At 45.0% G+C, this 26,242-nt stretch overlaps 2 protein-coding genes across 2 annotated transcripts in view; one reads left to right on the top strand and one right to left on the bottom strand.

Moving 5' to 3' along the window:
* Positions 1 to 19,877, bottom strand: part of LOC119823521 (heat shock transcription factor 2 binding protein) — a 93,164-nt gene extending 73,287 nt beyond the window's left edge. Inside the window, exons 1-4 of the mRNA XM_038343573.1 lie at positions 19,482 to 19,877; positions 17,174 to 17,433; positions 15,859 to 16,009; positions 7,034 to 7,137 (exon numbers count right to left, since the gene is read on the bottom strand). Of these exons, the coding sequence (XP_038199501.1) occupies positions 7,034 to 7,137; positions 15,859 to 16,009; positions 17,174 to 17,221 (303 nt within the window). The 5' untranslated portion in view covers positions 17,222 to 17,433; positions 19,482 to 19,877. The remainder of the gene's footprint in view (positions 1 to 7,033; positions 7,138 to 15,858; positions 16,010 to 17,173; positions 17,434 to 19,481) is intronic.
* A 108-nt stretch (positions 19,878 to 19,985) lies between these two features.
* The window catches only part of Rrp1b (ribosomal RNA processing 1B), a 30,457-nt gene continuing 24,200 nt past the window's right edge, over positions 19,986 to 26,242 (top strand). Inside the window, exon 1 of the mRNA XM_038343608.1 lies at positions 19,986 to 20,164. Within this exon, the coding sequence (XP_038199536.1) occupies positions 20,035 to 20,164 (130 nt within the window). The 5' untranslated portion in view covers positions 19,986 to 20,034. The remainder of the gene's footprint in view (positions 20,165 to 26,242) is intronic.

The following is a 26,242-nucleotide window of genomic DNA, read 5'->3' as shown; positions in this document are numbered from 1 at the left end:
TAATCCCAGCACTCAGGAGCCAAAGGGTTTAAACCCAGACTGGACTACATAGAAATAGTCTATCAAGGGGAGTTGGGGGAGGGAAGCCATAGGCTAAGAAAAACTGTATCATATATTTATTTATATTTGTATTTATAAAAGGTCTGCCATACATTCCTTACATGTTCCAGATCCACTGATTGAGCCACTCAAACTCAGTACTATCTCTTGCCCACACGGCAAGCACTTTACCAAATAAGCCATCTCCCCAGCCAAGAATAGTAATAATTTAAATAGCATTTACAATGAATTAGATAAAAAAGTAATCTGATAAATTAAGGCCTGCAAGTGTAGGCTATATGCGAATACTACACTTTCTCTTGGAAGAGTCCTGAACACCCTAAGACTACCCACAAGGAGTTCTGGAGCTGATTCCCCTCAGATACTGAGGGACATCTGTATCTGAAAAAAGACAACTACTCCAATCAAACAAGGAAGAAGTGTTTAGGTTCTATGTATGCTACAAGGGGAGAAAAAGGCATCATTAGTCTTATTCAGCTGTGACCCCTACAAGCTAGATCCACTGGTGCAATAGTAGCACAAATGCTATGGGGGTAACTTTCTGATTGGATTTCAACTTCACTCCACAAGATGAAATTTATTTCCCGGTACTGAGTGAAACCCATACCTGGCTAAGTCCTAGACCTTAAGGAAGAATAGTATTACTATTCTGTTGAATGGACATAGTAATAAACTTCTCCTAAGTTCTTTTCTTTATACCTAAATATTAGTGCATTTCTCAACACGCATTAACAAACTTCTTTTGAGAATATGGCAATTGAGACTTACAATTGGTCAACATGCAGAATACTAGAGTGCTCAACCCTAAATAGGATATCCATATTACACACACACACACAGAGAGAGAGAGAAGGAGAAAGAGAGAGAGAGAGAGAGAGAGAGAGAGAGAGAGAGAGAGAGAGAGAGAGAACTTCAAGGATCGCTGTGGAAGAGGGAACTTGAAGAAGTAGTTTATAGAAAACAGAATCTGCTGGACATGACAGTGCAGCTGCACACATGAACTCATGGTAGCTGGGGCTACAAGCAAAGGGCTTGCACAAGGTCAAGTCAGACAAGATTCCAACAGGGATTAGGAGAAACTCATAAAATCCTACCCCTAACTGAAGAGCTCTTAGCAGCTGATGGCTGCTGAAGGAAAGAGAATTACTTTTCTCCGGGGATATGCTGCATGAGACTACTCTTTGTAGATGGAGACTGCTCTTTAATTTCCCGGCCACCCAGACCCGAATAATCACACAAAAACCGTGTTAATTACAACACTGGTTGGCCCATTAGCTCAGGCTTCTTACTAACAGACTCTTACATCCTTAATCTGTGTATCAGCACAAGGCTGGGGCTTACTTGTAAGGGTCCAGCATCTGTCTCCTTTGGCAGCTACATGCTGTCTCCTTGACTCTGCCTACTCTCTCCCTATATCTTTGCTTAGTTTTCTCACCTAGTTCTTTCTGCCCTGCCATATGCTGAAGCAGCTTTATTAACCAATGGTAATAAAACATATTCATAGCATACAGAAGGGAATCCCACAGCAGCTCATGCTCCTATAAATAGTCTCATACCCATGGCACAGCCAGACAACATTAAATGAACTCAATGGGTATTAAAAGGGGGGGTGTGAGAGCAGAAGAGCATGTGCAAGCTCAAGAGCACACATGAAGCTAGGAGTGAAGTGCTGCAAACAAGACAGGAGGAGAACTGGAGGGGAAGGAACAGATAAGCATGGAGAAATAGTACATAAAATGCTGTTTAAGTCTTTTAAACAATTATCAAAGAACCCTTCTAAAATCTTTCTATAGTTCATTTCAGATTTTAGCTGGATTATACTACCAGCTAATTTTTTCTTTAAGGGGTTTCTTGAAGGGCTGGAGAGGTGGTTCATCAGTTAAAAGCGTACACTGCTCTTGCAGAGGAGTGAGGTTCCATTCCACATCAGGTAGCTGATAATCACCTATAATTCAAGTTCCAGGAAATCTGACACCCTTTTCTGGTCTTCAAGGGGCACCAGTACACACATGGTACACATTAACTCATACAGGCATACACCATATACATAAATTTTAAAATAAACTTTTAAAAGTTTCTTGAAGCACTGTATTACTGTTTGCAACAACTTCCTTTTTAGTGTGCTAAAAACAAGAAACACCTAACAAAGTAAAAAATATAAAAAATAAAATATTAACAGGAAACTGGCAGTCTCTATCATGGCTGGTTTGCTAATGGGAAAAAGCATGGAGGCGAATGTGCTGGTGAATGCCTTTTATTCCAGTGCTTGGGAGGCTGAGACAGGAAGATCAAAATGCCAGCCTAAGCTATATAGAGTTGAGGGCAGCTCTCCATATCAAGACCCCCATCTCAAAAATATTTAAAAATAAATAAATAAATAAATAAATAAATAAATAAATGAGGAGCTACAGTAAATGAATAGAATAATAATCAAGTATTATGATTGTCCTATTACTCCGACCTTAGTGGAAATGAGGGAATATTTTAGCTTTGACTATTTTTCTATTTCTACTCAAGTTTCCTGTTGAACAGTGCACTGGTTGAACAGGGATAAGCAAGCTGGCTATAATAAGGCCACTTGTCTCTAGCAGCTGTCTTTTCTGTGGCACTGTCTGTGGTCCGTGCCCAGGCCTGTACAGATTATGAGGCAGGACTGAAAGCTTATTTTAGAGCTGAGGAACCAGGAAAGAATCCAGCAACTAGAAGACTGAATTAGATTACTGCCAGTAAGTACTTCAATACGGGTAGAAAATATTACAAAAAGACAGAAATTACTGAATCCAGCATGTAAGAAAAGTGTGGAACCAAAAACCTGAGTGTGCTGTGGAAGCAGCAATTCCTAGGGGCTGGGGAGTCCTGCACAGGGACTTTGCTAAAGCTACAATGAAGCAGTGCACTCTTCTTCAATGCAGCAACTTAGCTGAATCATGGGAAGAGAAGAGTTGGGATTGCATGGCTCTTGGGGTGCAGAGGCTGCCTGGGGGAAGGGCTTTGGCAATGGCAAAAGGTCTCAGCACTGTGATACAGGCACAGCTATTGGGAATACAAAACACCTGGGAAGGACTTAGCTGCTGTATTTTTCGGGGAGTTGTTTTTGAAACAGGTCTTATGTAGCCTGGACAGATCTCACATTCACTATGTAACAGAGGATGATCTTGAACTTCTGACCTTCCTGCCTCCAACTTCTAGGTGCAAGGTGTATACTACAATGCTGCTTGTTGGTTCCCAGCCACTCAGCCCCAAAATAATCATACAGAAACTATATTATTTAAATCACTACTTAGTCCATTAGTTCTAGCTTCTTACTAACTCTTATATATTAATTTAACCCATTTCTAGTAATCTCTGTAGCACCATGAGGCTGTGGCTTATCAGGTAAAGTTCCAGAGTCTGTGTCTGGTGGGACTATATGGCTTCTCTCTGACTCCGCCCTTCTTTCTCCCAGCATTCAGTTTAGTTTTCCCCGCCTACCTAAGTTCTGCCCTATTGACAGGCCAAATCAGTTTCTTTATTCACCAATGGTATTCACAGCATACAGAGGGGAATCCCACATCACCCAAGGCCTCATTCATGCTAGGAACTCCACTAACAAGGTACTGTTCCCATCCCACTTTAGTTTGATAAGCTTGTTCACAATGAGTCTGCTCCACGACCCCTTTCAATAGTGACTTGGTATGTTATTAACCTTCCATCACTGGCAAATGCCTGACAGAACAAGGTAAAAGGATAAAAGATTTCTAAGCTGGGTGGTGGTGGTGCAAGCCTTTAATCCCAGCACTCAGGAGGCAGAGGCAGGCAGATCTCTGTGAGGCCAGCCTGGTCTACAAAGTGAGTTCCAAGACAGCCAGAGATACACAGAGGAAACCCTGTCTCGAGAAAACAACAACAACAACAACAAAAAGACAAAAGATTTCTTTTCCATTAGGGTTTCAGGTTTCAGTCCATAGTCAATCCATCCCATGGCTGTAGTCCTGAAGACAGGACAGTACAGCAGAGTAGGGTTGCTTACCTCCAGGACACCAGCAAGCATTAAGAGAGACAAGTTCTGTGCTTACTCCTCCTTCTGGGTTCTCAGACTACTGGATGACAAAACAACATTCAGAGCAGCTGCTCCCCAGCGCCTCTAGCAATACCTTCCCGAGTGCCTTACAAACGTCCTCAGAGCCTAGACAACTGTCACAAGTCCACCCTCTGTCAACTGGACACCCAAACGCACCCCCCTCTTAAGCCACATCTCCTAAAACCATACCTAATTCATTTTCTAAGGGATTGGAAAGACTGTAAAAGAAAATCACAGGGCCACGAAATCCACTGTGAAACTGTGTCTTCTAATTATGACAGAGAAGCTATACCATTGAAATGTCTACAATATGACTACTTAAACAAGATCTGAACAATTCCAGCACCAGCTGACATGCTGGTATGAATGAGGGAAGTTCACAGGGCCAACTCATAGAGGAACTACAAGCAATTTACAACTGCTGAGAGAGGAAGAATTAGTCTTCCCTAGGGAGAGGCCCCTAACTGACTATCCAATACAAGTGGTCAGCCCTAGAATCATATAATACAAGCAACACTAAACAGACTCAGTAAATTGTATTTATGTTTCGCTCTCTCTCTCTCTCTCTGTCTCTCTCTCTTTCTCTCTCTCTCTCTCTGTGTGTGTGTGTGTGTGTGTGTGTGTATAACAATAATAATTAAAGAAAAATAGGACATGAATTTGAGAGGAAGCAGGGGCTAAGGGACATGAGAAGTTAAAAAAAAAGAGGAGAAAAAGAATTATATTTTAATTAAAAACAAAATTCTTCCAGACTACTCAACCTTTGAACTCAGCTCCCACAAAGTCTTAGAGAACAGACACAAGATAGACAAGTTCTTTGCCATAATAGATCATGAATGGAACAGCACTCTAATCTAATCCCCAATAGAACCCTTGATCCCATCTGAAATCTCATGAGCACAATCTCTACTCTGCATTTCTAGTCTTCTGAGCTCCCACCCACCACAATCCTCATTAAGCTCTACACAAAGTATTTAAAAATTTTTTCTAGCTTATATGTCCAGTTTTCCAAATTCTTCCCATGAACTAGTTCCAAAGGCTTACAAAACCATATGGCCAGGTTTCATCACAGAATGGCCCTGCTCCAGCACCAATTCTCTGTGTAAAGCCCAGTATTTCTAGTGCTATGACAAAGGCCCGAGGAAAAAAATCAAAAGGAGGAAAACTCTTTTTTTTTTTTTTTTGACTCACAATTTCACAGACTTCAGTCCATGATCAGCTGGCTCATTGTTTGTGGCTGTCTTAGATCTCACTATGCAGAACAGGCTGGCCTTAAACTCACAGAGATCTGCCTGCTCCTGCTTCCAAGGGCTGGGATTAAAGTGTTTTAAATGTATATCAACTCCTTGTTGCCTACAGGTCAACTTCTGGGCCATAAAATGTTTAGTCTGAAACTAACCAGACTGCCTTGCAATTTATCACCTGGTTTTAATGGATTATGGCAAAACTAAAACTTCAACTTTGTGTTGTTCAGTATAATAATCCAGGCTTACAATTAAACTCTTTCCTACCACGTTCTGGTTGCTCAGTATTAAATACAAGCCAACTCTCCCAGTTTTCAAAAACAGCCGCAGATATTCAGAATTCCTTAACACACATTAGCACACAGGCAATATGACATTGGACCAGCTATTCAACCTCTTGAACAATAGTAATACCTACTGATAGGCCTGGGGAAGGAGAAGCACGTGGGACCCAAACGGCTGTGTGCCTGCTAGCAGACAGCAAATATCCAAAACATACTAGCTGTCATTGTTCGGCACTATTATTGCTTTATTATTTTAAAATACAAAGATATGGAAGCCCAAAATTTTACAAGTGACATAACAGAACTAGTTTAATAGGAGATGAAATAATGTATGCTAGCCAATTGTAAAACTATCTCAAAATAATATTATAGGGACTAGAGAGGTGGCTTGGCAGTTAAAAGCACTTGCTGCTCTTGCAGACGGCCTGGATTCAGGTTCAGCACCTACAAGACAGTTTACAGTGGTCTGTAACTCTAGTTCCAGGGGATCTGGCACCCTCTTCCAGCCTCCAGGGAAATCAGTCCCACACATACTACACAGATATACATGCAGGCAAAACACTTGTACATATAAAATAAAATAATCTGTGAGGAAAAATATAGTCCCCTCCAATAGTAAAATAAAATATAATTAGTTTTTCCTAAGTAGCAATAAATCATACCCAAACTAATTAGGAATACTTCAACTTAATATCTATCTCCAATTATAAATTATCATATACACAATATTTTCTCCAAGATTCTTACTATGTTATAAGCATATGTATTAAAGCAGACCTTTTGGTTTGGTTTGTTTAAGATAGAGTCTCCCTATGTAGCCCTAACTGCCCTGGAACAAACTATGTAAACCAGGCTGGCCTCAAACACAGAGATACACCTGCCTCTGCCTCCCAAGTGCTGAGATTAAAGGCATGAGATATCATGTCCAGCTGAAGCAGACTTTTAAATACAAAATTAAAAGGAAATCAGTGAGATGCTCAATGGGTAAAGGCACTTGCTGCCAAGCCAGAACCCACATGGAGAGAAGAAAACCAACTCCCACAAGTTGCCCTCTGACTTCTATACAGAGTGAAGCATATACAAGCCTGAATACATACACATAAACAAGCCTACGCAGATGTTCTCTCATGCATACACACACTCTAAATGTACAAAAAATGATTCATTAAAAGGAAGTGAATAATCTATATGTTAAATGCTTATAAACTCAATTAACAGTTCACCTACCAACTAACCTAATTAAAAAAAACATATATTCAGAACTACAATCTCCTAAGGGTTAAGAGAGAAAATGTGAGACTAGTTGCTTCTTATGAGCAAAAGGTAGCAAACCAACAGTACCTTCTGGACTAAGCCCCCTTCAGGAGCGTCACCTAAGTGCCTACCTTCTTCTCCCTTCTGCTGTCTGTCTGTACAGTTTCTAGCTGGGCTTTGAAGTGTTCATAGTCCAATCTCAGCTGTTCTAATTCTTGTTCTCGCCTTTCCAGGTCTAGAAGAGACAGAAAGATACTCAAGACATGTCAAATCACAGTCAACATTCCTGTTTCTAAGCTCTCTTCCATTTTCAAGCCATACCAGATATCCTTTTTTATTTTGGGGAGCGGGGAGAATAGATGCTGGGGACTGAACCCTGTGCCCGTGTACACTAAGCACACTATGGTACTGAACTGCTTCCAGTCTTGAAAGAAATTCTGCTGCTACCTTACTTTGTGATTTAAGACCTCATTTACTGCCAGATATGTACTCAAGGCTTCAAGAAAATGAGTTATTTAAAGGACTGAAGGCAGAGCTGAGAAGCCCGACTATCTCATGGCAGAAAGTGTATCTGTGCCATAAAAAGCAGAAGGCATCTCAGGAGTGGCTGGTGCCAACAGGAGCTGACTCACAAAGCAATCCCACCAACTGGCAGGCTGACTCAATGGGAACAACTGCAGTAGTAGTCAATGGAGGTGGGAAGCCACAGAGAACAAGACAAGAAAACGCTACAGTGAGGGGGCAGTGACTACGTAACACTTCCTCTCCACCATAATCACTTAGCTTATGAGTCAAATGGTCAACAAAAAAAACCATAAAATACCCACATCAATAAATCAATAAAAAATATTATCAAATTTAAATACTGCAGATATACTGATGCTTAAAAAAATTGAACACTTAATTCGGGTTTTTAAGAGTTTGGTTTCCAGGCTGAGAAATTAAACTTTTTTTTTCTTTTGCCAACATGTACCAAGATCTGAGAACAAGTACTAAGAGTTAATGGCTAACTAAAGCCTAATGTGCATAAAGTTTGTGGTTCTGTGGGTGTGTCTGGGCCTCAGAACTTACATCTCTTTTCTTTAAAGTAATTTTTTTCTATTAATAATTTCATGAATGTATGTAACATATTTTGCTCATTTCCACTCCTATTATCCATTCTTGTGCCCATCCCACTCCTAATGATGGCCTTATAGTCAAGAAGTCTCTGCCTGCTCTCCTGTCTTTGTTGCTGCTGTTTTGTTTGGGTGTTTTTGTCTGTGATCTTCTGAGTTTAAACGGTATTGCATGAACATGGAACACGGGCAACTCACCAGTGACTACACCACTAAGAAAATTACTCTCCTTCCCCGGTAGCCAAGAACTGCCATTAGGGGTAAAAAGAATTTACATTTTGTTTTGTTTTGTTTGTTTTTGTTTTGTTTTTGAGAGACAGGGTTTCTCTGTGTTAACAGCCCTAGCTGTCCTGGAACTGGTTGTTGTAGACCAGGTTGGCCTTGAACTCACAGAGATCCACCTGCCTCTACTTCACCACCCACCCCAAGTGCTGGAATTTCTTTTTTTAAGATTCGTATATGAGAGGCTGGAAAAAATGGCTCAGAGGTTAAGAGCACTGGTTGTTTTTCCAGAGGTCCTGAGTTCAATTCCCAGGAACCACATGGTGGCCCATAACCATGTAATGTTATGAGATCTGGTACCCTCTTCTAGCCTACAGGGATACATGGAGGCAGAACATTATATACATAATAAATAGATAAGTCTTAAAAGAAAATTATATGTGGGAACTGGAAAGATGGCTCAATGGTTAAGAACACTAGCTGCTCTTGCAGACTTTTGTTCCAAGCACCCACATGGCAGTTTACAACTGCCTAGATCTCTGATTCCCACTTCTGGACACCTAAGCACCAAGCATGAATGTGTTACACACACATACATTCAGGTACTCACATATTCACATAAAAGGTAAACAAATCTTTTCTTAAATTGTGTGTTTTGCCTGCATGTGTGTGTATGTGAGTGTATGTATGTATGTATGTATGTATGTATCTGTAGCATGTGCATGTCTGAGGCCAATGGAGGTCAGAAGAGGGTGTCAGATCCCCTGGAACCTGAGTTACAAACAGTTGTGGGCTACCAGGCATCTAGTCCTCTGCAAGAGCAGCAAGTCAAGTATTCTCAACCACTGAACCATCTCTACAGCCCAAAGAAGTTACATTTCTAACAAGGTTCCTGGGTGAGACTCTATGGCAATTGCACTTTAAAACCAACTACTTCAAGTCAACAGTCTTAGCTCTCATCACCAGCAACAGAAAAGGAACACAGTGGGCCAGAAAGCTTAGCTACAGCAACGACAGAGTATGAATGGCGGGAAATGGAACTGGGTAAGGGAGCACACCTCTAAGAACATATGGAAGACTATACATTCTCCACCATCAAGGATGCTCAATGAAGTACAAGCAAAGGAAGGGGGAGGGCTTTGTGTTCCTGAGGTCAGAGAAGGCAAGGGAACACTTACACACACACACACACACACACACACACACACAAAAAAAAAAAAAAAAAAAAAAAAAAAAAACAGGGATTGCCTAGAGCTGCTTGGCATCCCAACTGTTCTGGAGAAAGGAACAAGGAGAGTGTCTACATTTCCTTGAGACCTTGTCCAAGAAGGAAGACTAGACCCAAAGGTCAAAGACAAGTTGGAGATTGTGAAACTAGCTGGCAAGCTCCCACTCATATTTCCTAGAAGCATGCAAGCTGCGCTGGGCTATTTATTCTCCCTATGTCAGAGCTTTCTTCTCTGACTTTTCAGATATGTCACACTACATGAACTCTACTTTGTCCAATAATCAAGACCATCCAAGAAACCAGTGAGCCAGCTTTATGCCTTAAAAAATAACATTACTAAATATGTAACCGTGCTGAATGTTACTTACACATATGTATATTATATGACTATGTACATTCATGTAACTATGAAATACATACCTATGACTATGAAATACATAACTAGACAGAAACTAAATAATAAATTATCAATAGTTTAGATTTTTCTCTTTGCAGCTAATTCTTAAAGTCTGCTTCTATTATTGAACTATGCTACTTGAGCACACCCGAAAGGAAGAGGGTAACTAAATCTCTACAAATCTTGTCACATAAAAATATATAGGAATTAATTTTAACCACTCAATGCTTTCACTATGGTAAAGTCCTCTCTGTGTAGTTTTATGTGAACTTTCTACAGGCTTAACAAGGCCCTTGTGACAATATGGAACCCCAGAAAATTCTAAGCTCTTGCTCACAAGACTATGGCACACCAGGGGTATCAGTTGTGTCAGACCGCCTCCTTGTGGCCAGATGAGAGCATTGCTGGCAACCTACCGCAACAGCATGCAATTGTCAGGCCCCAAGTGCCTGTACTAACAGGACCTAACTTCAACCATTTTGGTAACAGGAGAATGACTGTTCGGAGAGAGGGAGGAGAGTTGTCAGTGAAAAGCAGGGTTTCTGGAGCATAGATAAAAGAGTTAAGATTACCCTGGGGTCCCAGCATGTTTATAACAAGTTGTCAGTTGCTTTCCACTCATGTGAAATAGCTGTCTGAAAACAAAAATACTTTAAATAACCATTACCTTTTTCCTTCCTTCACTCTGGCAGGTTCAGAAAAAAAGTGGGTGCAACACTGACATGCTCCATCTTTACCTCGAGCTGAGATTTGGGTGGTGTACTCACTTCCCAGCACGTGGAATAAAGTATGAGTTGGGTAGCTTAGAACAGCCGAAATGTATGTCTCCCAAGGCTGAGGACTTCCAAGCCAAAAAAGTCCAGGTGTTGGCAGAGCCAAGCTCCCTGTAAAACCTAGGCATGGAGGATTGATTTTCCTTGCCTCTTTCTGCCCGGCATTCCCTGACGGGGGAAGCACTTTTGCAGACCCTTCTTCCACCTCCACAGAGCCTGTTCTCCAGTCTTCCCTTTCTAGCCTCCCTATATTTTCACACAGACCTCACTCCACAACTGTGTTCAAAATTCTCCTGACAAGAATGTCATATTGGACTAAGGCCCAACAGGCCTCATATTACCTCTGTGAAAACCTTTCTTCAAAGCCCCAAGCTAAGGACCTGGGGAAATGCCTGACAGATACTTCTGCAACTTGCCAGGGTCCCATCAATTGTCAGAGCTTTGTAGGCATTCCTACTCACATGGTTGTCCAAAGCAAATGACCATCCCCAGAATGAGTGATTCTGCTTCCTTCAAGGTTCCCAGAAATAAGCGGTCACAGTGGCTCAAGGGCTCCCAAACTAAAGACTCAGATCTGGGTCACTCCCAACCAAAGGGCAGCTGTTAAATAGCTCAGGTTCACAGACGAATATAGTGGTCCACAGAAGGTCCACCACATAACTCACCTGCTGAACACCACTTTAGTCTAGCCAATCCACAGCTAAAGAGAGGGCCAACTGCACAAGCATGACCTGCATTTTCCAACGTGCTAAACTGAAATCCATTTGCCTACCAGGCCAAATGCTGTACAATCTCTCTTTAATAAACTACTTCTAGGATGCCTTTAACTGTCTTCTAAGTCTACTTCTTCATAAGCAGCCTTTGACTTGCCCCACCCTATCCTCCTTGGAAGTCTGGTGGCCTTCTGTGGTTATGTGGCACCTGTGACATACTTCCCCTTACACTGTCATTGTTTATGTTTCTTTTCATTATCCTTGTTCCCTAGAATTACAACCATCTCACATACTTGTGGATTCCTTCAAGTAACCAGTAGAGGGCCCTCACAAACTGAGAGCCCAAGCTCACAATCTGTTCTAGTAGTATTTAAAAACCCCAATCATTTGTCCCATTTCAAATCAATAGACTCTTGGATGTAAGGGCAATGTGGCGTTGGCATTTTGCCCCACTCTTCATAAGGGTTGTTTGTCTCATTAGGCAGGAATCTCCTTCCTCAACATTCCATGTGCATCCCTTCCTAAACTGAACATCCAGTTGAAGAGGACAACCTTACCTGATTAAGAAGGACCATTCTTATGTCAAGGACACATAAGTAGCTCCCCTGCTAGAATTGCCAAACAAGCTCCCTATCCTCCTAAGGCTTCTGCTCCTTGAGGCTGGTTCTGCCCAAGACCCAGGTGCCAGCAGGCAACCCTTTACAGTACTACCCAAAGACAACTGAGGGCACCAGACAGAAAACTACAGACTATTGCAGTCATGGACTCTGACCTATTATCTGGATGGTCTGACATGGTTACTGAAAGCCCCACTGTGTTCTCATTCCCTATCTCACTCTCAGTTGCGATCTCAACATGATAAACAGCAGTGCAGGACTTTCTATACAGGAATGTTCCTCCAATGCTCAATACTCAAGAGTGCTGATAATGTTTTCATGGGAGAATTTTATATTTATGCACTTTCCAATTTGGCAAACCCCAAGTCAAGGCTATTCCAAGTTCACTATGTGATAGTGCCTTAGTCACAGCTGAAGCTGCTGGGCTGCGAATCTGCCAGAATGCTCTCTCCATTACACCAGGAGCTCAAGGAGTTTCAAGATTCCTACAATGCAGGTACCATACAAGCCCTTTAGAAGGATTAAGTCATCTCAAATTTGCCACATGCTAGGACAGCAGGTCTCAACCTGTGGGTTGCAACCCCTTTGAGGGTTGAACAATCCTTTCACAGGGGTCATCTAAGACCATCAGAAAATACAGATATGTACATTATGACTAACAGCAGTAGCTAAATTACAGTTATGAAGTAGCACTGAAAATAACTTTATGGTTGGGGATCATCACAACATGAGGAAGTGTATTAAAGGGTCACAGCAGTAGGGAGGTTGAGAAGTACTGTCCTAAGATACTTTCAGGGGTGGGTAGCATAGTCTAGGGATCTTGCTCTGAACCCTGTATGTAACCAGGCAAGTGCTCTACTGTCCTAGATGTCCTAGTGTGGCCTTATAGTCTCAGGACACACAATGAAGTGCTGGTCAGCATGCAGGACACAGATGCCCTGCCCTCCTCATTCCCATCACTCCTGATCCTAACTCAGAAGGCTGTGCCCATCCTGTTTTCTCATGCTCCTCCTATCCCATCCACACAGAGTACAATGGAACCTGGGACTTGCCTCGAAGAACACTCTCAGTTCGTCCCTCCACCCAGCCAACCCTTCAAACTCATCTTATACTCTAATTCAAACCATTCCCCCTGAAAGCATCACGTGATCAGCATCTTGGTATCGGTCCATTTAGAAGCTCCAAGTGCCTCTCACCTCAGCTACACCCCCGCCCATCCTCTATAAACACCCCACATTTACCATCTTTACTTCTGCTATACTCGAGTCTTTCAAAGGCAGGAAAACCAGCTGCTAAGCCACAACTGATCCTTATTCCCATTTGTGACTTTCACACATCTTTTTTTCCCTTCTAAAGAAAAGAACATGTGCTTTGGGAGAGAGAGAAAGTTGACTCAGAGGTTAAGAGCACTTGCTGCTCTTTCAAAGGATCTGGGTTCAATTCCCAACACCCTTATGACAATTCACAACTGTCTGTAACTCCAGTAACAGAGGATCTGACATCCTCTTCTAAGTTCCTCAGGCATGGCACATACGATATACATACATGCATGCAGGCAAAAAACTCATATACATAAACTCATTATTTATTTATTTATTTATTTTTTTTGAGACAAGGTTTCTCTGTAGCTTTGGTGACTGTCGTGGAACTAGCTCTTGTAGACCAGGCTGGCCTCGAACTCACAGAGATCCTCCTGCCTCTTCCTCCCAAGTGCTGGGATTAAAGGCGTGCGCCACCACCACCCAGCCATATTTTTTTAAAAAAGAAACTGTCTTTTCTTCAGTGTTGACTCTTCAAAGATGCTTAGGCAAGACACCGATCAGTATCTTTTCAAACCATTACTTACCTACCCAGCTCTCAAAGGCAACTGTCCCGACAGCTCAGAACCAGGTTCCCCATACTATTTGATACTCATCAACTCAGGCACTCAGGAAGGCAGGTGGATCTCTGTGAGTGAAAGGCCAGACTGAACTACATAGAGAATCCCAGGCTAGCCAGGGCTATCCCAAGTGAAACCCTGTCTCAAAAAAAAAAAAATAAGAAAGGGAGGGAGGGAGGGAAGGAGGGAGGGAGGGAGGGAGGAAGGATAAAAGAGTATTCAAAAGAGAAAACTAGGTAAAGGGTGCTCTAGAAGGCCATCTCTTCAACCACACTTCAGTCAGAAAAGTGAAGGTAGTCAGGGTAAGCCTAAATTGGAATTTTATAGTGACCTCCCAGGAGGAAAAGCACAGGGGCCATGCCTAACATAGAGCTCATGTCTGGGCATTCAGAGCACACAGCCACTCTGGATGAGGCTTACCCAGCAATACAAAGGCTTCACACCTATTGTAAGATCTGTTTAGGTCCCAGGGTAGCAGCAGTTTGCTAGTTGGTCTTTATCCTAAGGACAAGGAGCAGCTATTTTAAAGAGACAAAAATGGCCCAGACTGGGAATAGCAGACACTTCCTAGAGGAGGCAAAGTACAAGGATCCCACGCGAGCAGTAGAGATGGAGACAGCCTAATATAGTCACAGCGTATCTCCCAGGAAGAACGTACAGAACTCGCTGCAGAAAGGGAGAACTCCAAGAGGTCTGACTAGGGCTGTTCTCTGAGGTGACCAAGGCAGGCCAGTGAGAAAAAACACAAGGGAAACATATGTCAGACAGAAGAAAGTAGAGATTGCTAAGTGAAAATATGGCCTGCCATTTGTCAGTCGAGAACAGCGGGCACAGACAGAGCCAGCTGCCAAGTAAACAGAAAACAGTGTCTCCCCCATTAACTGCAAAGTGTCACAGTGCTCCTTTTTTGGGGTGACTGCTCACTTCTTATTCATCAAATTTATGTTGAAAACTCCCCACTTCAGAAAGATAAAAACCATGACCTGCCCTGAAGAGTTCCACTGACACAGAAACAGCGTAACTCCCCACTAGCCTCAGAGGTGCGGGTAAGGTATGTATAAACAGTGTTTTCCATTTATTTGAACTTCATTGTTTACAGGCAAACAAGACCTGGGTCCACTTCACATTCAAACTCTAGTTGGCTCTTCACACAGCTCCACCTTGCCATGAGCTGTCAAAACACTGAACACCTAGACAGAGACAAGAATATCTACAGTTTGAGGCCAGCCTGGGCTCCAAAGAAAATTCCAGATTAGCCCAGGATATATAGTGAAGCCATCTCTAACAAAAACACTGCTTCATTTCCAAACCACCAAATTCCAACCCTGCCCGCGAGGTCTGATAGGGGCCTCCCAATTCCTCTGCCATATGGTCATGTGTATCTTGTCAAATTCAGATCTGTTCCTGACTAGGTCAGGTCAGACATTCAGAGTCTGAGTGGTAACAGAACAAGTGGAGAAAGATGCCAAGCAGGGGCAAGGCAGACGCTGGAGAAACAGATGAATCCAGCAGCCACCAGCATCCAAGGGTAACTAAAGCTATGTGTGAGCATCAGATTGCCTTGGAGGCTACAGTGAAAGCGGGCGAGGCTGAGCCTCAAGCACCTGCACTGTCTAAAGGCTCTCAAGAAAGGTAAAGGGACAAAGGAGACCAAGAGGACATCACCAGAGATAGATGGGAAAGTGACGAACAGCCAGGGGAAGGTCAGGAACACAAGCAAACATCTGTAGTCTAACTTTGATCAAGTTACCAAACGTGACGTGGCAAATTAGTTGTGACCACCAAAGACAGATTTAATTGCAATTTAGTCCCAGTCGGGAACATGCTGACTTGATCTCTAAATACCTCCGAGAAATTTAACAGGGTCCTGGACTTGTATTTGATATACTGCTCAAACGCCAAAAGTCTGAATGGACAAGAAGTCCTAGCGATCTGAACTTAGCTCAGCCCCGGAAACTGGCTCCCTTGCCCACATACATGTAGACAAGCAACATACATGAGGTAAGACTCACTTTTTTCTACACTCTTCAAGCTCTGCAAACTCTCCGTTAACTCTGCATTTAGTAGTCTGGGTAAGAAGTCCCGCATTTGCATCACTTCGGTCGTCAGCTGTTCCAGGTCCTTCCTTCTGACTTTCACATATTCTTCTTTGGGTTCTAGGCACTAAAAGAACAAGTACATCTTAACATTACACAGTATCTCTCTTCAGGTGACCAGAACTGGCACACAAGGCAACTTGCTTCCTTTTCTTTCAAGCCTCTTACATTCCTAATTACCTCACAAGCATGTCTACATATGTACTTATGTGTGTGCACATGTGTGTTCAATTTTTTGGAGGGGAGGTCTCATTACGTATCCCTGAGTGTTCTGGAATTTTGTAGACTATGCTGGCCTTAACTCTGAAACAATGTGCTTGCCTCTGCCTCCCTAGTAATGGGGTTACAAGCCTATTCCACCATCCCCGGCACCTGATGCACCTCTATTACACGTGTCTGGATATAGGGGTGTGGATATAGGTGTGCTGCGTATGTGTGTGTACACACGGATTTTATATACAAAAAGACAAGGGTGGTGATGCACACCTATATTCCCAGCTTTTCAAGAAACTGAGGCTGAAAGATGACTTTACCCAAGCGTTCGCAGCCAGCCTTGAGCGGCAAGCGTTATCAACTCTGTTTCAGTAAGAACATAGTGGGGGGGGGGGGCTGGAGAGATGGCTCAGTGGTTAAGAGCATTGCCTGCTCTTCCAAAGGTCCTGAGTTCAATTCCCAGCAACCACATGGAGGCTCACAACCATCTGTAATGAGGTCTGCTGCCCTCTTCTGGCTAACTGTATACATAATAAATAAATAAATATTTTTTTAAAAAAAAAAAAAAAGAACATAGTGGGGAAAAACCGCGTAAACGAGCCTAAAACCCAAAGAAAACGCCTACAAGAAAACGCCTACAATATATGTGTCCAAGGCTGAGCCACCCTGGGGATGGCATTCCTGCGGGCTGCATGCGGCTTCTGCGACCCCTAACATTCTCCGACACTACCCAAGGCCGTCACACAGGAGAGGCGTCGCTCGCGGCTCTCTCTTCCCTCTCTTCGCTGAGTCACCAAGGGCAGGGCCCCATGACCCACAGCCCTGGTTCTCCCAAAAACTCACGACCTGAGACCCAGACCGCCGCCTTCAGAGGGCTCAGGAAGCGCGCCTCGAGTCGCCCGCCCTGGTCTGCCCTGGCGCCGCCTGCCCTGAGCCGCCTCACAGCCACAGGGCCTGGCCCTGAGGGGAGCGAGTGTCAGCAGTTCCCACGTACCGGACCCAGAACCACACCACTGACCCGGCAGGCTTCATCAATATCGGACGCCTCGCCCCCACTCTTGGCCATGGTCAAGGCCTCTGCTCTTTGCGCCTGCGTGAAGCTCTAGGCCACGCTAGAAAGCGCGGGAACGGAGTGCTGCTGGGACCAGACGGAAAGCCGCGAGGTTCAAATCTCGCCAAGTTCGCGCTGCACTCGGTTTCTGGTCTCCGAGTCCAGGGATAAGGTTGACCCGATTCTATTGAAGCTCTTCCGCTTCCGTCGTGATTCAGATTTGGCACCTGCAAAATGAGGCCTGGGTGTCAAAATATACAGAGTCGGTCCTTTCCTGTTCAGGGAGATGATGCTACAGCCAAACCCACACCCTCTTGGTGAGAAACCGTGCAGCTGCCAACAGAACATCGCCCCTTGGCCCAAAGCACTTCTGTGTTAAGAGATGTATTTTTGTATTCACTGAAGAATTATTTTGGCCAGCTAACTGAGGTACGAAATAACCAAAGACTGAAGCGGGGTGGAGTGGTACACGCCTGTAATCCCAGCACTTGGGTGGTAGAGGGAGTTCAAGACCAGCCTTGCTACAAAGCAAGGAGAGTCCAGCCTGTGCTACATGGGGGGGAGGGAGGGGGAGAGACTCAATAACCAAAGTTCAAAAGAATATCCTAATATAATAATTCCCTTAAGGTGCTAATGAATCTACAGAATATGTGTTTGATGACCTAGGGTTTTGAATGTCCCTAAAGTTAGCTATTAAGACTTTTTTTTTTCTTGAATGGAGATGGAGGAAGGAAATAGAGGGGGGATAGAAGGGAGGTGGGGGGAGGGAACTGGGAGGAGAGGAGGGAGGGGAAACTATGGTGGGTATGAGTATGTAAAATAAATGGAAAAAAATTAATTTAAAAAAAGACTTCTAAACTAGCAGTAGTTGTGCACGCCTTTAATCCCAGCACTCGGAAGGCAGAGGCAGGCGGATCTCTGTGAGTCTGAGGCCAGCCTGGTCTACAAGAGCTAGTTTCAGGATAGGCTCCAAAGCCCCAATGAAACCCTGGGGGAGGGGCAGGAGGGATGACTTCTTTCTTGTGGGATTAGTATGTCCCCCTTGTGCTGGCGCCGGATGGCTTTATGTCAACTTGACACAAGCTAAAGTCATCTGAGAGGAGGAAAGCTCAATAAAGAAAATATCTCTACGGGGTGGTTGCATTTAATCACGCAGCACTTGGAAGACAGAGGCAGGTAGTCTTCTAGGTTCGAGGCCAGCCTGCTCTACAGAACGAGTTCCAGAACAAATAGCCAGGGCCACACAGAGAAACCCTGTCTTGAAAATCCAAAGCAAATAAAAATAAAAATAATAAAAAAGAAATTAAGAAAATGTCTCCATAAGATCAGGTTGTAGGCAGGCATGTAAGGTGGGGGGGGGGGAGGTATTTTCAAACAGGGTTTCTCTGTGTAGCCCTGGCTCTTTATCCTGGAACTTGGTCTGTAGACCAGGTTGGCCTTGAACTCACAGATCTGTCTGACAGAAATCCGCCTGCCTCTGCCACCACCTGGCTATAAGGCATTTTCTTAATTAGTGGTTGATGCTTATGGTGCGTGTTGCCATCCATGGGCTGGTGGTCCAGTGTGCTGTAAGAAAGCAGGCTGAGAAAGCCAGTAAGCAGCTCCCTTAATGACCTCTGCACCAGCTCCTGCCTCCAGGTTCCTGCCCTGCTTCATTTCCTGTGCTCATTTCCTTCGCTGATGATGACGAACAGTGCTATGGAAGTGTAAGCCAGAACAACACTTTCCTCCCTAACTTGCTTTTTGCTTCACTGTAGCAGTAGAAACCCTAGACACCACGGCTCAAAACTGTGTGCTTTGCACGCAGGAGGACTTAAGAACAGGGCCAAGTTCCCTCCCCGTTAGATACCAAAATCTTCCCCTGCATGCCGCCAGGACAGGTCATCTCCCTCTAATGTGGGCCCCCATTCAACAAGCCTACACCTGTCCCAGGAAGCTTCAGGAAAGCTTGCTGTCTTGCCACTACCCACCCCTGACTCTATCCCAGGAACGCATCGCTCTCTCCACACCACACCCCTGGACGTGCCCTTGATGCTGCAGGGATGGGTTTCCCCTCCTCTCTAAACCCGAGCCTGTAATCCCAGCACTCGGGAGGCAGAGGCAGGCGGATCTCTGTGAGTTCGAGACCAGCCTGGTCTACAAGAGCTAGTTCCAGGACAGGCTCCAAAGCTACAGAGAAACCCTGTCTCGAAAAACCAAAAATATATATATATATATATATATATATATATAAACCCGAGCCTGCCCTAGAACACTGCAAAGGTCTCCTCGTCACCTCTGCACCTGTCGCCGGACATTGATGGGGCGGATCGTTCACACTCGAATGCTGCGCCTGCATCAGACTCTAGGCACTACGTTACACTGGGGGAAGTGGGGGCGGGGGAGCACAGCTCCTGTGCTGTCATTAGGCCGGGGCTGCCCGGATGACTGTCTTCCTTCTGGGTCTCATTTCTGCCCAGGAAAACCCGCCGAGTTCTGCAGACACAGCGTTGTGTGGAGGTCGCTGGAGCGTCAACCCCCGACAGAGCTTTGTTAGCTGTGCTTAGACTCTAGACTGCGTCAAAACCAGCCGTAGGCGTCTTCTTGGAGGAGATCTGACCCCAGCTAACCTCGACGCCAACCACCCTGACTTAGACCACCCACACGACTACTCAGGAAGCGCGCCCGCAGCTTCTACTCGCGCCACGGCCACGCGGGCTCCCCAGGCGCGATACGGCGGCGCGTCTGTGACGCCATCATCCGCGCGCCGCTGCCCTTGCGCAGGCGCAATACAGGCTGCTCGGTGGCGAGCTGCACGCGCGCAGCCCGGGGATGCTGGAGCTGGCGCGATGGCTCCCGCCATGCAGTCGGCCGAGCTCCAGTTCGCCCAGCGGCTGGCCTCCAGCGAGAAGGGTGTCCGCGACCGCGCAGTGAGGAAGCTGCGGCAATATCTCAGCGCGAGGACGCAGAGCGACACAGGTGCGGGCCGGGGTCCGCGTCCCTGCGCTCGGCGAGGGTCGCTCTTGTGGGTGCGGAAGCTGCTGCTGCGGGCTGTGCGGCGGAGCTCCAGCTCCACGCTCAGCCCTGGCCCAGCTCGCCGAGGCCCGTTTGCGTTTCTCGTTTTCTTCTCTTGGATAGTGCCTGCAGGCGCTGGTGTGCGGGAGAGAGTTGAGGCTGCATTCCAGTCCCTCGAGGAACTCTGGCAGGACCCGAGGCAGTAGGGCATGTGTGAATACGGGAATGTATACTAGTAGGTGTGGAAAAGTACAAGAGGAAGTCTCTCTAAGCGAAGCCTCCCGAGTTCTATGAGATTTTTGACAAGAGGAAGTCAGCCAGGCTGACGCAGGTAAAGAGCTAAGGGTGCCCTGGGCCAGAGAAATCAGAAGTTGGCGCGCAGGGCGTGTCCAGATGAAGTTGCGCCTGGAGGCGGTGTGGCCAGATTACTGGCTTTCTCGGATTTTAACTGCCGTGGAGCGCATTGCAAGATTTTCCTTAAGTGATCCTGAGTAGGTTTTGTAACTCTTGAGTGAACACTTAGGTCTGGACTGACTGTAGCGTGCTGTGGAGGTTTCAGGTTGCAGCCAGTTGACTAAACTTTAAGCTACGTGTTGCTAAATCTGCCCAAAATTGAAAAATGGCTCAGCGGTTTGAGACCCAGTACCCACATGGCAGCTCATAATCAGTTCCTGAAAAGGACTCGCCCCCTTCTGACCTCGGCTGACACCAGGCATGCACGTGGTGCACATACATAGAGGCAGGCAGAACACTCAGACACTTAAAATAAATCTTGAGAAGTTTTTTTAATTGAACTCTTCCCCCATGTGATAGCTTACACCATTAATTCCAGCACTTGGGAGGCTGAAGGCAGCCAGGGCCACAGGACAAGCAAGATCTTGTCTCCAAAAAAGAAAGAAACTTTGGTGAGAAGCCTGATAGAGAAATAAAAACTAAAATAGTTTTATTTTTTAAAATTATTACGTGTGTGCACTTTTGGAAGTTAGGTTTTGAAAGCTGTCTCTCTTCCACCCCGGAATCCAGAGGTCAGACTCAGGTAGACCTGGAAGCTGCAATCCCTTTTGTTAAGGATTGCCCCCAGAAATTCGGTTTACTCCCATGTTTATAAATTCCCTAGATACGTGTGCTGGTAATTCCTAAACCTAACTTGGTAGCCCAGGTGTGCTTTAGCTACCCTCCCCACAGATTAGTGCTCCTAGCCTGATCCTTTGTAGTGATGACCCTCCTCCATCAATCCTTCACCTGGCTGTCCCATGAGTGCCTCAGTGTCAAACATGGGGATGACTCCTGCTCCCCCAAAATACCCATTCTCTGCTGCTGCTCCTCCCCTATGGCTCATACTCCCTTATTTTTCCCCCACACAGACACACCACGTTGCCATGGGCTCTCTTCATCCTCCACATCCACCCACACATGTCCCTTTGTCCTGACTACTCAATATCCTGCTTCCCTTCCCTTACCCAGATGTCTGTCCTGCCTGTTCCCTAACTGGTCTCCACTCCATTGTGCCTTTTGCTTGTTTTTGTTCTTCAAGACAGTCTTTATGTATCAGCCCTGGCTGTCCTGGAAACCAAGCTGGCTTTGAACTCCCAGAGATCTGCATGCTGGGAGTCCTCTTAAATGCTGGGATTAAAGGCAGGTGCCACCAAGCCAGGCTTCTATTGTGCCTCTTTAATCTGTCCTCCACAAACTAGCCCAGGTTACTTTCCTAAAGCACCTCTTTGAAGGTCACATTCGGTCAGTCAGTCGGGGTGTCCTCACCTGCTGTTCTAAGTCCTTAGTAATCAATAAAACCCTTGGAGGCTGAGGACACCAAACACTCACCTCCTTACCTTTGCATTTCCGAATTGTTTTGCAAAGAACTCCACCCCTTCTCCCCTGGCAGCATCATTTCCGAGAAATCCCCCCTTTAGTATCTCCCTGCCTCCTGGTTACCTCTAGAGTTATAAAAACATTTGTCCCTTTATAGAATATGTAGTGCTTAGATACATGGTGGGGGGGGGTGCTATTTATTTGTTTTGAGATAGGATTTCCTGTAGCCAGGGTTGGTCTTTATTAGCTTTGTAACTGAGAGTAACCTTGAACTCCCTGTGGTCCTGCCTCAGCTGTGTACTAATAACTTTGTTCTGAATTCCACGGCTTGTATCATTTTCCTCCCAGCAGTGTAAGCTTCCATTTGTTTTCTTGGCCATAGGTAAAAAGCACATGGAGCCTTAGGGCCTTCAGGAGACAGAGGCAAACACTACATCAGGACCTAGGGTAGCCAGAGAGCATGCTTCTCAGACCCCTTTGGGGACAGGCCCAGGAATACTAACGATGTCTTGGAATACTAAGATGTCACAAGGACCTGGAGCCAATTGGCTCACATCAGTACCCCAGGATCCTTCCTGGTTAGCACCCCCCCCCCAGATTTGCTTATCTTGGTCCCCTATTCTTCATCATGGCTAGTTTGTGGAATATAGAAGGCCTTCAAGAAAATAATAATGGTAGAGGGCCTGGGAAAATGGCTCAGCAGGTTAGAACACTTGTTTTCTTGCAGGGAACCTGAGTTCAGTTCCCATCTCTAACTCCAGCTCCAGGGCATCTGTCACCATCTTCTAACCTCTGCAGTCACTACCGAAGCACATGGTATGCATAGATGCAAGTAAAATACACGTATGTCTAAAATAAACTAAAAACAGCTGCAGGGACCAGGAACAGTGCTCTATCAGTAATGTGCTTGCCACATGCCCCCGAGCACCTGAGTTCATGTGTTCAGCATCCATATAAAGGCCTGTTAAAGCTCTGGTGGGGTCTTGACGGCTAGACGGTCTAGCCATATTGGTGAGTTCAAGGTTCAATTAGATAATCTGTCTCAGAAAATTAGCTGGAGAGCTGTTGAGGAAAATACCCAACATTGACTTCTGGCCTATATGTATGTTTGTGCAAATAAATAAAATTTGCAGAATGAATGTCTTTCATAGTCACGGGACAAGAAAACCAAAGCATCTGCTGTGCCCCATCATAATAGAAGCACGAGTTGCCTCACATTTGTGTCTTGTTGACAAACTCAGTTTGTTTTGCAGCCGCGCATCTTGCTGGGAAATCTGACATTTTAGTCTTTCTGAAACACATAGCTGTCTGTTAGCATGAATAGATAGGCTCTGTAGTCTTTGCTGCCATGAAATGGTCACTGTGTTTTAGTTCATGGTGGCTCATGTGGCCTGGTGCAGTCGTTCATAAAGGCAGCAAACATTTGTGCAGCACCATGGGTTGCTGTGTGCACGAGTCTTGGCCAAAGGGATACAGCAGGGAATCAAACAGACAGTCCCTGCCTGTCTCATCGGTTCTCAGCCTTGAACGGTTCACACTTACTAAAGCCATGGTGCATCTGCAGATCAACCCTGTGGGAGTTTCATCTGTGACATTGCTTCCTCTTTTTTTTTGTTAATATTAGTATTGTGTGTGCGTGCACATGCGTGAGTGTGTATACGGGAGATAGATGTGTTACAGCACACATTTGGAGGTGAGAAAACAACTTTATGGGGTCAGTTCTCTCCTCCCATTTTTATGAAGGTTCAAAAGCTGGAACTCGCCCTGTAGTTTGCGTGGCAAGAACCTTTACCTGCCGAGCCGTTTATTTCCCCAGCCCCAGTTTCCTTTTTAATGACATGAAATGACTGGATTTAGGGTTGGCAGTGGCTAGAGTAAACAGTATTGTGGAAGTGAATGCCTTCCCTACAGATGGAGTAGGGTCCTCCACCTGACAGTTGTAAGGAGGTGTGCGTGGTTTTGCATGTTTTTGTTTTGACTGTGGTGTGGTCTGGAAGATGATGACACTGTCCCCATCCAGAATGGGGACATCTTCATGTACTGTGTTCATTTGTGGAGAGAGTTGCTCTTGGACATTCTCATTTCAAAACTCAATGGTGTTCCCTGTGTGTTCACATCTTTTGTATTCGTGTCATTCTTTTTTTTTAATATTTATTTATTATTTATTATGTATACAATATTCTGTCTACGTGCATGACTGAAGAGGGTACCAGGCCTCATTACAGATGGTTGTGAGCCACCATGTGGTTGCTGGGAATTGAACTCAGGACCTTTGGAAAAGCAGGCAATGCTCTTAACCGCTGAGCCATCTCTCCAGCCCTCGTGTCATTCTTTTTAAAATAGCTAACTCGAACCCGTTTTCAGAAACTAGATTATATAAAGATTTAAAATATGGGTGGCTGGAGAGATGGCTCAGCGGTTAAGAGCATTGCCTGCTCTTCCAAAGGTCCTGAGTTCAATTCCCAGCAACCACATGGTGGCTCCCAACCATCTGTAATGAGGTCTGGTGCCCTCTTCTGGCCTTCAGACAGAATATTGTATACATATAAAATATGTCCCCAGCCAGAAGTGATGGCACTCACTTTTAATCCCCGAACTCAGGAAGCAGAGGCAGGCAGATCTCAGTGAGTTTTAGGCCAGCCTGAGAAAAGATATTCCATGGTCAGTCATAGTAGTGATGCCCGTGATTTCAGAATTTGGGAGACTGAGGCAGGATTGTAAGTTTCAGGCCAGCCAGCCTGGACTCAGAAGAACTCTGTCTTAAAATAAAATAGCAGAGGAGGAGAGACCCAAGGATGCTTACCTAGTGATAGAGTGCTTGTCTGACGAGTGACGTGCGGGACCCCGGCACCTCAGAAAGACTCTTCACCAAGAAGAACGCATCTTCAAGGGCAACTCTCAACTAAGACTGCTTCAGATACTTACTGCATCTTTTAAGTTTTTTTTTTTTTTTTTTTTTTTTTTTCGGTTTTTCGAGACAGGGTTTCTCCGCAGCTTTAGAGCCTGTCCTGGAACTAGCTCTTGTAGACCAGGCTGGCCTCGAACTCACAGAGATCCGCCTGCCTCTGCCTCCCGAGTGCTGGGAGTAAAGGCGTGCGCCACCACCGCCCAGCTTGCATCTTTTAAGTTTTAAAAGGAATCAGATACTGTTTTTTCATCCCTCTTTAGTACTGTAAAAATCAGTACCTGTTTTTACCAACTAAACTCCTAGGTTAACATAGGAATCTGTACCTGTTTTGAAAGTAAATATTTAGAGTGGAGGACTTGACCAGACCAGGGCTTCTTCCAGCTTTTCTGTTCACCACCCCTTTTACCTGAGAAATTTTTACAGGATGCCAAGTATATAGGTGTGTGAACTAGGTATACAAGTGAAACATTGAGAGAATTTTATTTTTAAAATGTCTGTGTTATATATAATGTTGCCACCTATTAAAAATGAGAACAATTTGCATACTAATAAGATAGAAGTGCTTGTTTATGCCAGGCCTGGTGGCCCTCAGGAGACAGGGGCAGATCTCTGGGCTCAAGGCCAGCCTGGTCTATATAGAGAATTCTAGGACATCCAGAGCTATGTGATAGAGAGACCTTGTCTGAAGAAAGGAAGGACAGAAAAAAAGAAAGTTCGTGCTTATTTTTACATAAGGGATTAGATCTTCTTGGTTGGGTGTTTGATGTTCGCAGGCCCTAGAGCTACATCATCACCACTTTTCAGAGCTGATTTTAGTCATTTGAGTTAACAATTTTCAGTGCGAAAAGTGCCACTTCCTGTAGAATACATATTGTTAAACAGCCGGAATGTGCCTAGGGCTGGTTCAGAAATTGTTCTACCCTAATCCCAACCCAGCATTCAATTCATTCATTTCATTTCCCTCCCTCCCTCCCTTCCTCCCTCCCTCCCCCCCCTCTCTCTCTCTCTCTCTCTCTCTCTCTCTCTCTCTCTCTCTCTCTCTCTCTCTCTCTCTCTCGGCTTTTCGAGACAGGGTTTCTCCATGTAGCTTTTGGGAGCCTGTCCTGGCACTAGCTCTTGTAGACCAGGCTGGCCTTGAACTCACAGAGATCCGCCTGCCTCTGCCTCCTGAGTGCTGGGATTAAAGGCAGGCGTGCGCCACCACTGCCCGGCAATTATTCTTTTTTAGTTGACTAATTTTTTTTTTTTTCTGATGAAGCTCAGTTAGCAACTCAAGCAGCAGCTGGGAAAAAGGTTCTCTGTAGCTCAGACTGGCCTGAACC

This window comes from Arvicola amphibius, chromosome 9 (genome assembly GCF_903992535.2).
Source record: "Arvicola amphibius chromosome 9, mArvAmp1.2, whole genome shotgun sequence".
Lineage (NCBI taxonomy): Eukaryota > Metazoa > Chordata > Mammalia > Rodentia > Cricetidae > Arvicola > Arvicola amphibius.
The sequence above is the reverse complement of the archived record's forward strand: the minus strand, read 5'-3'. Positions and strand labels throughout refer to the sequence as shown.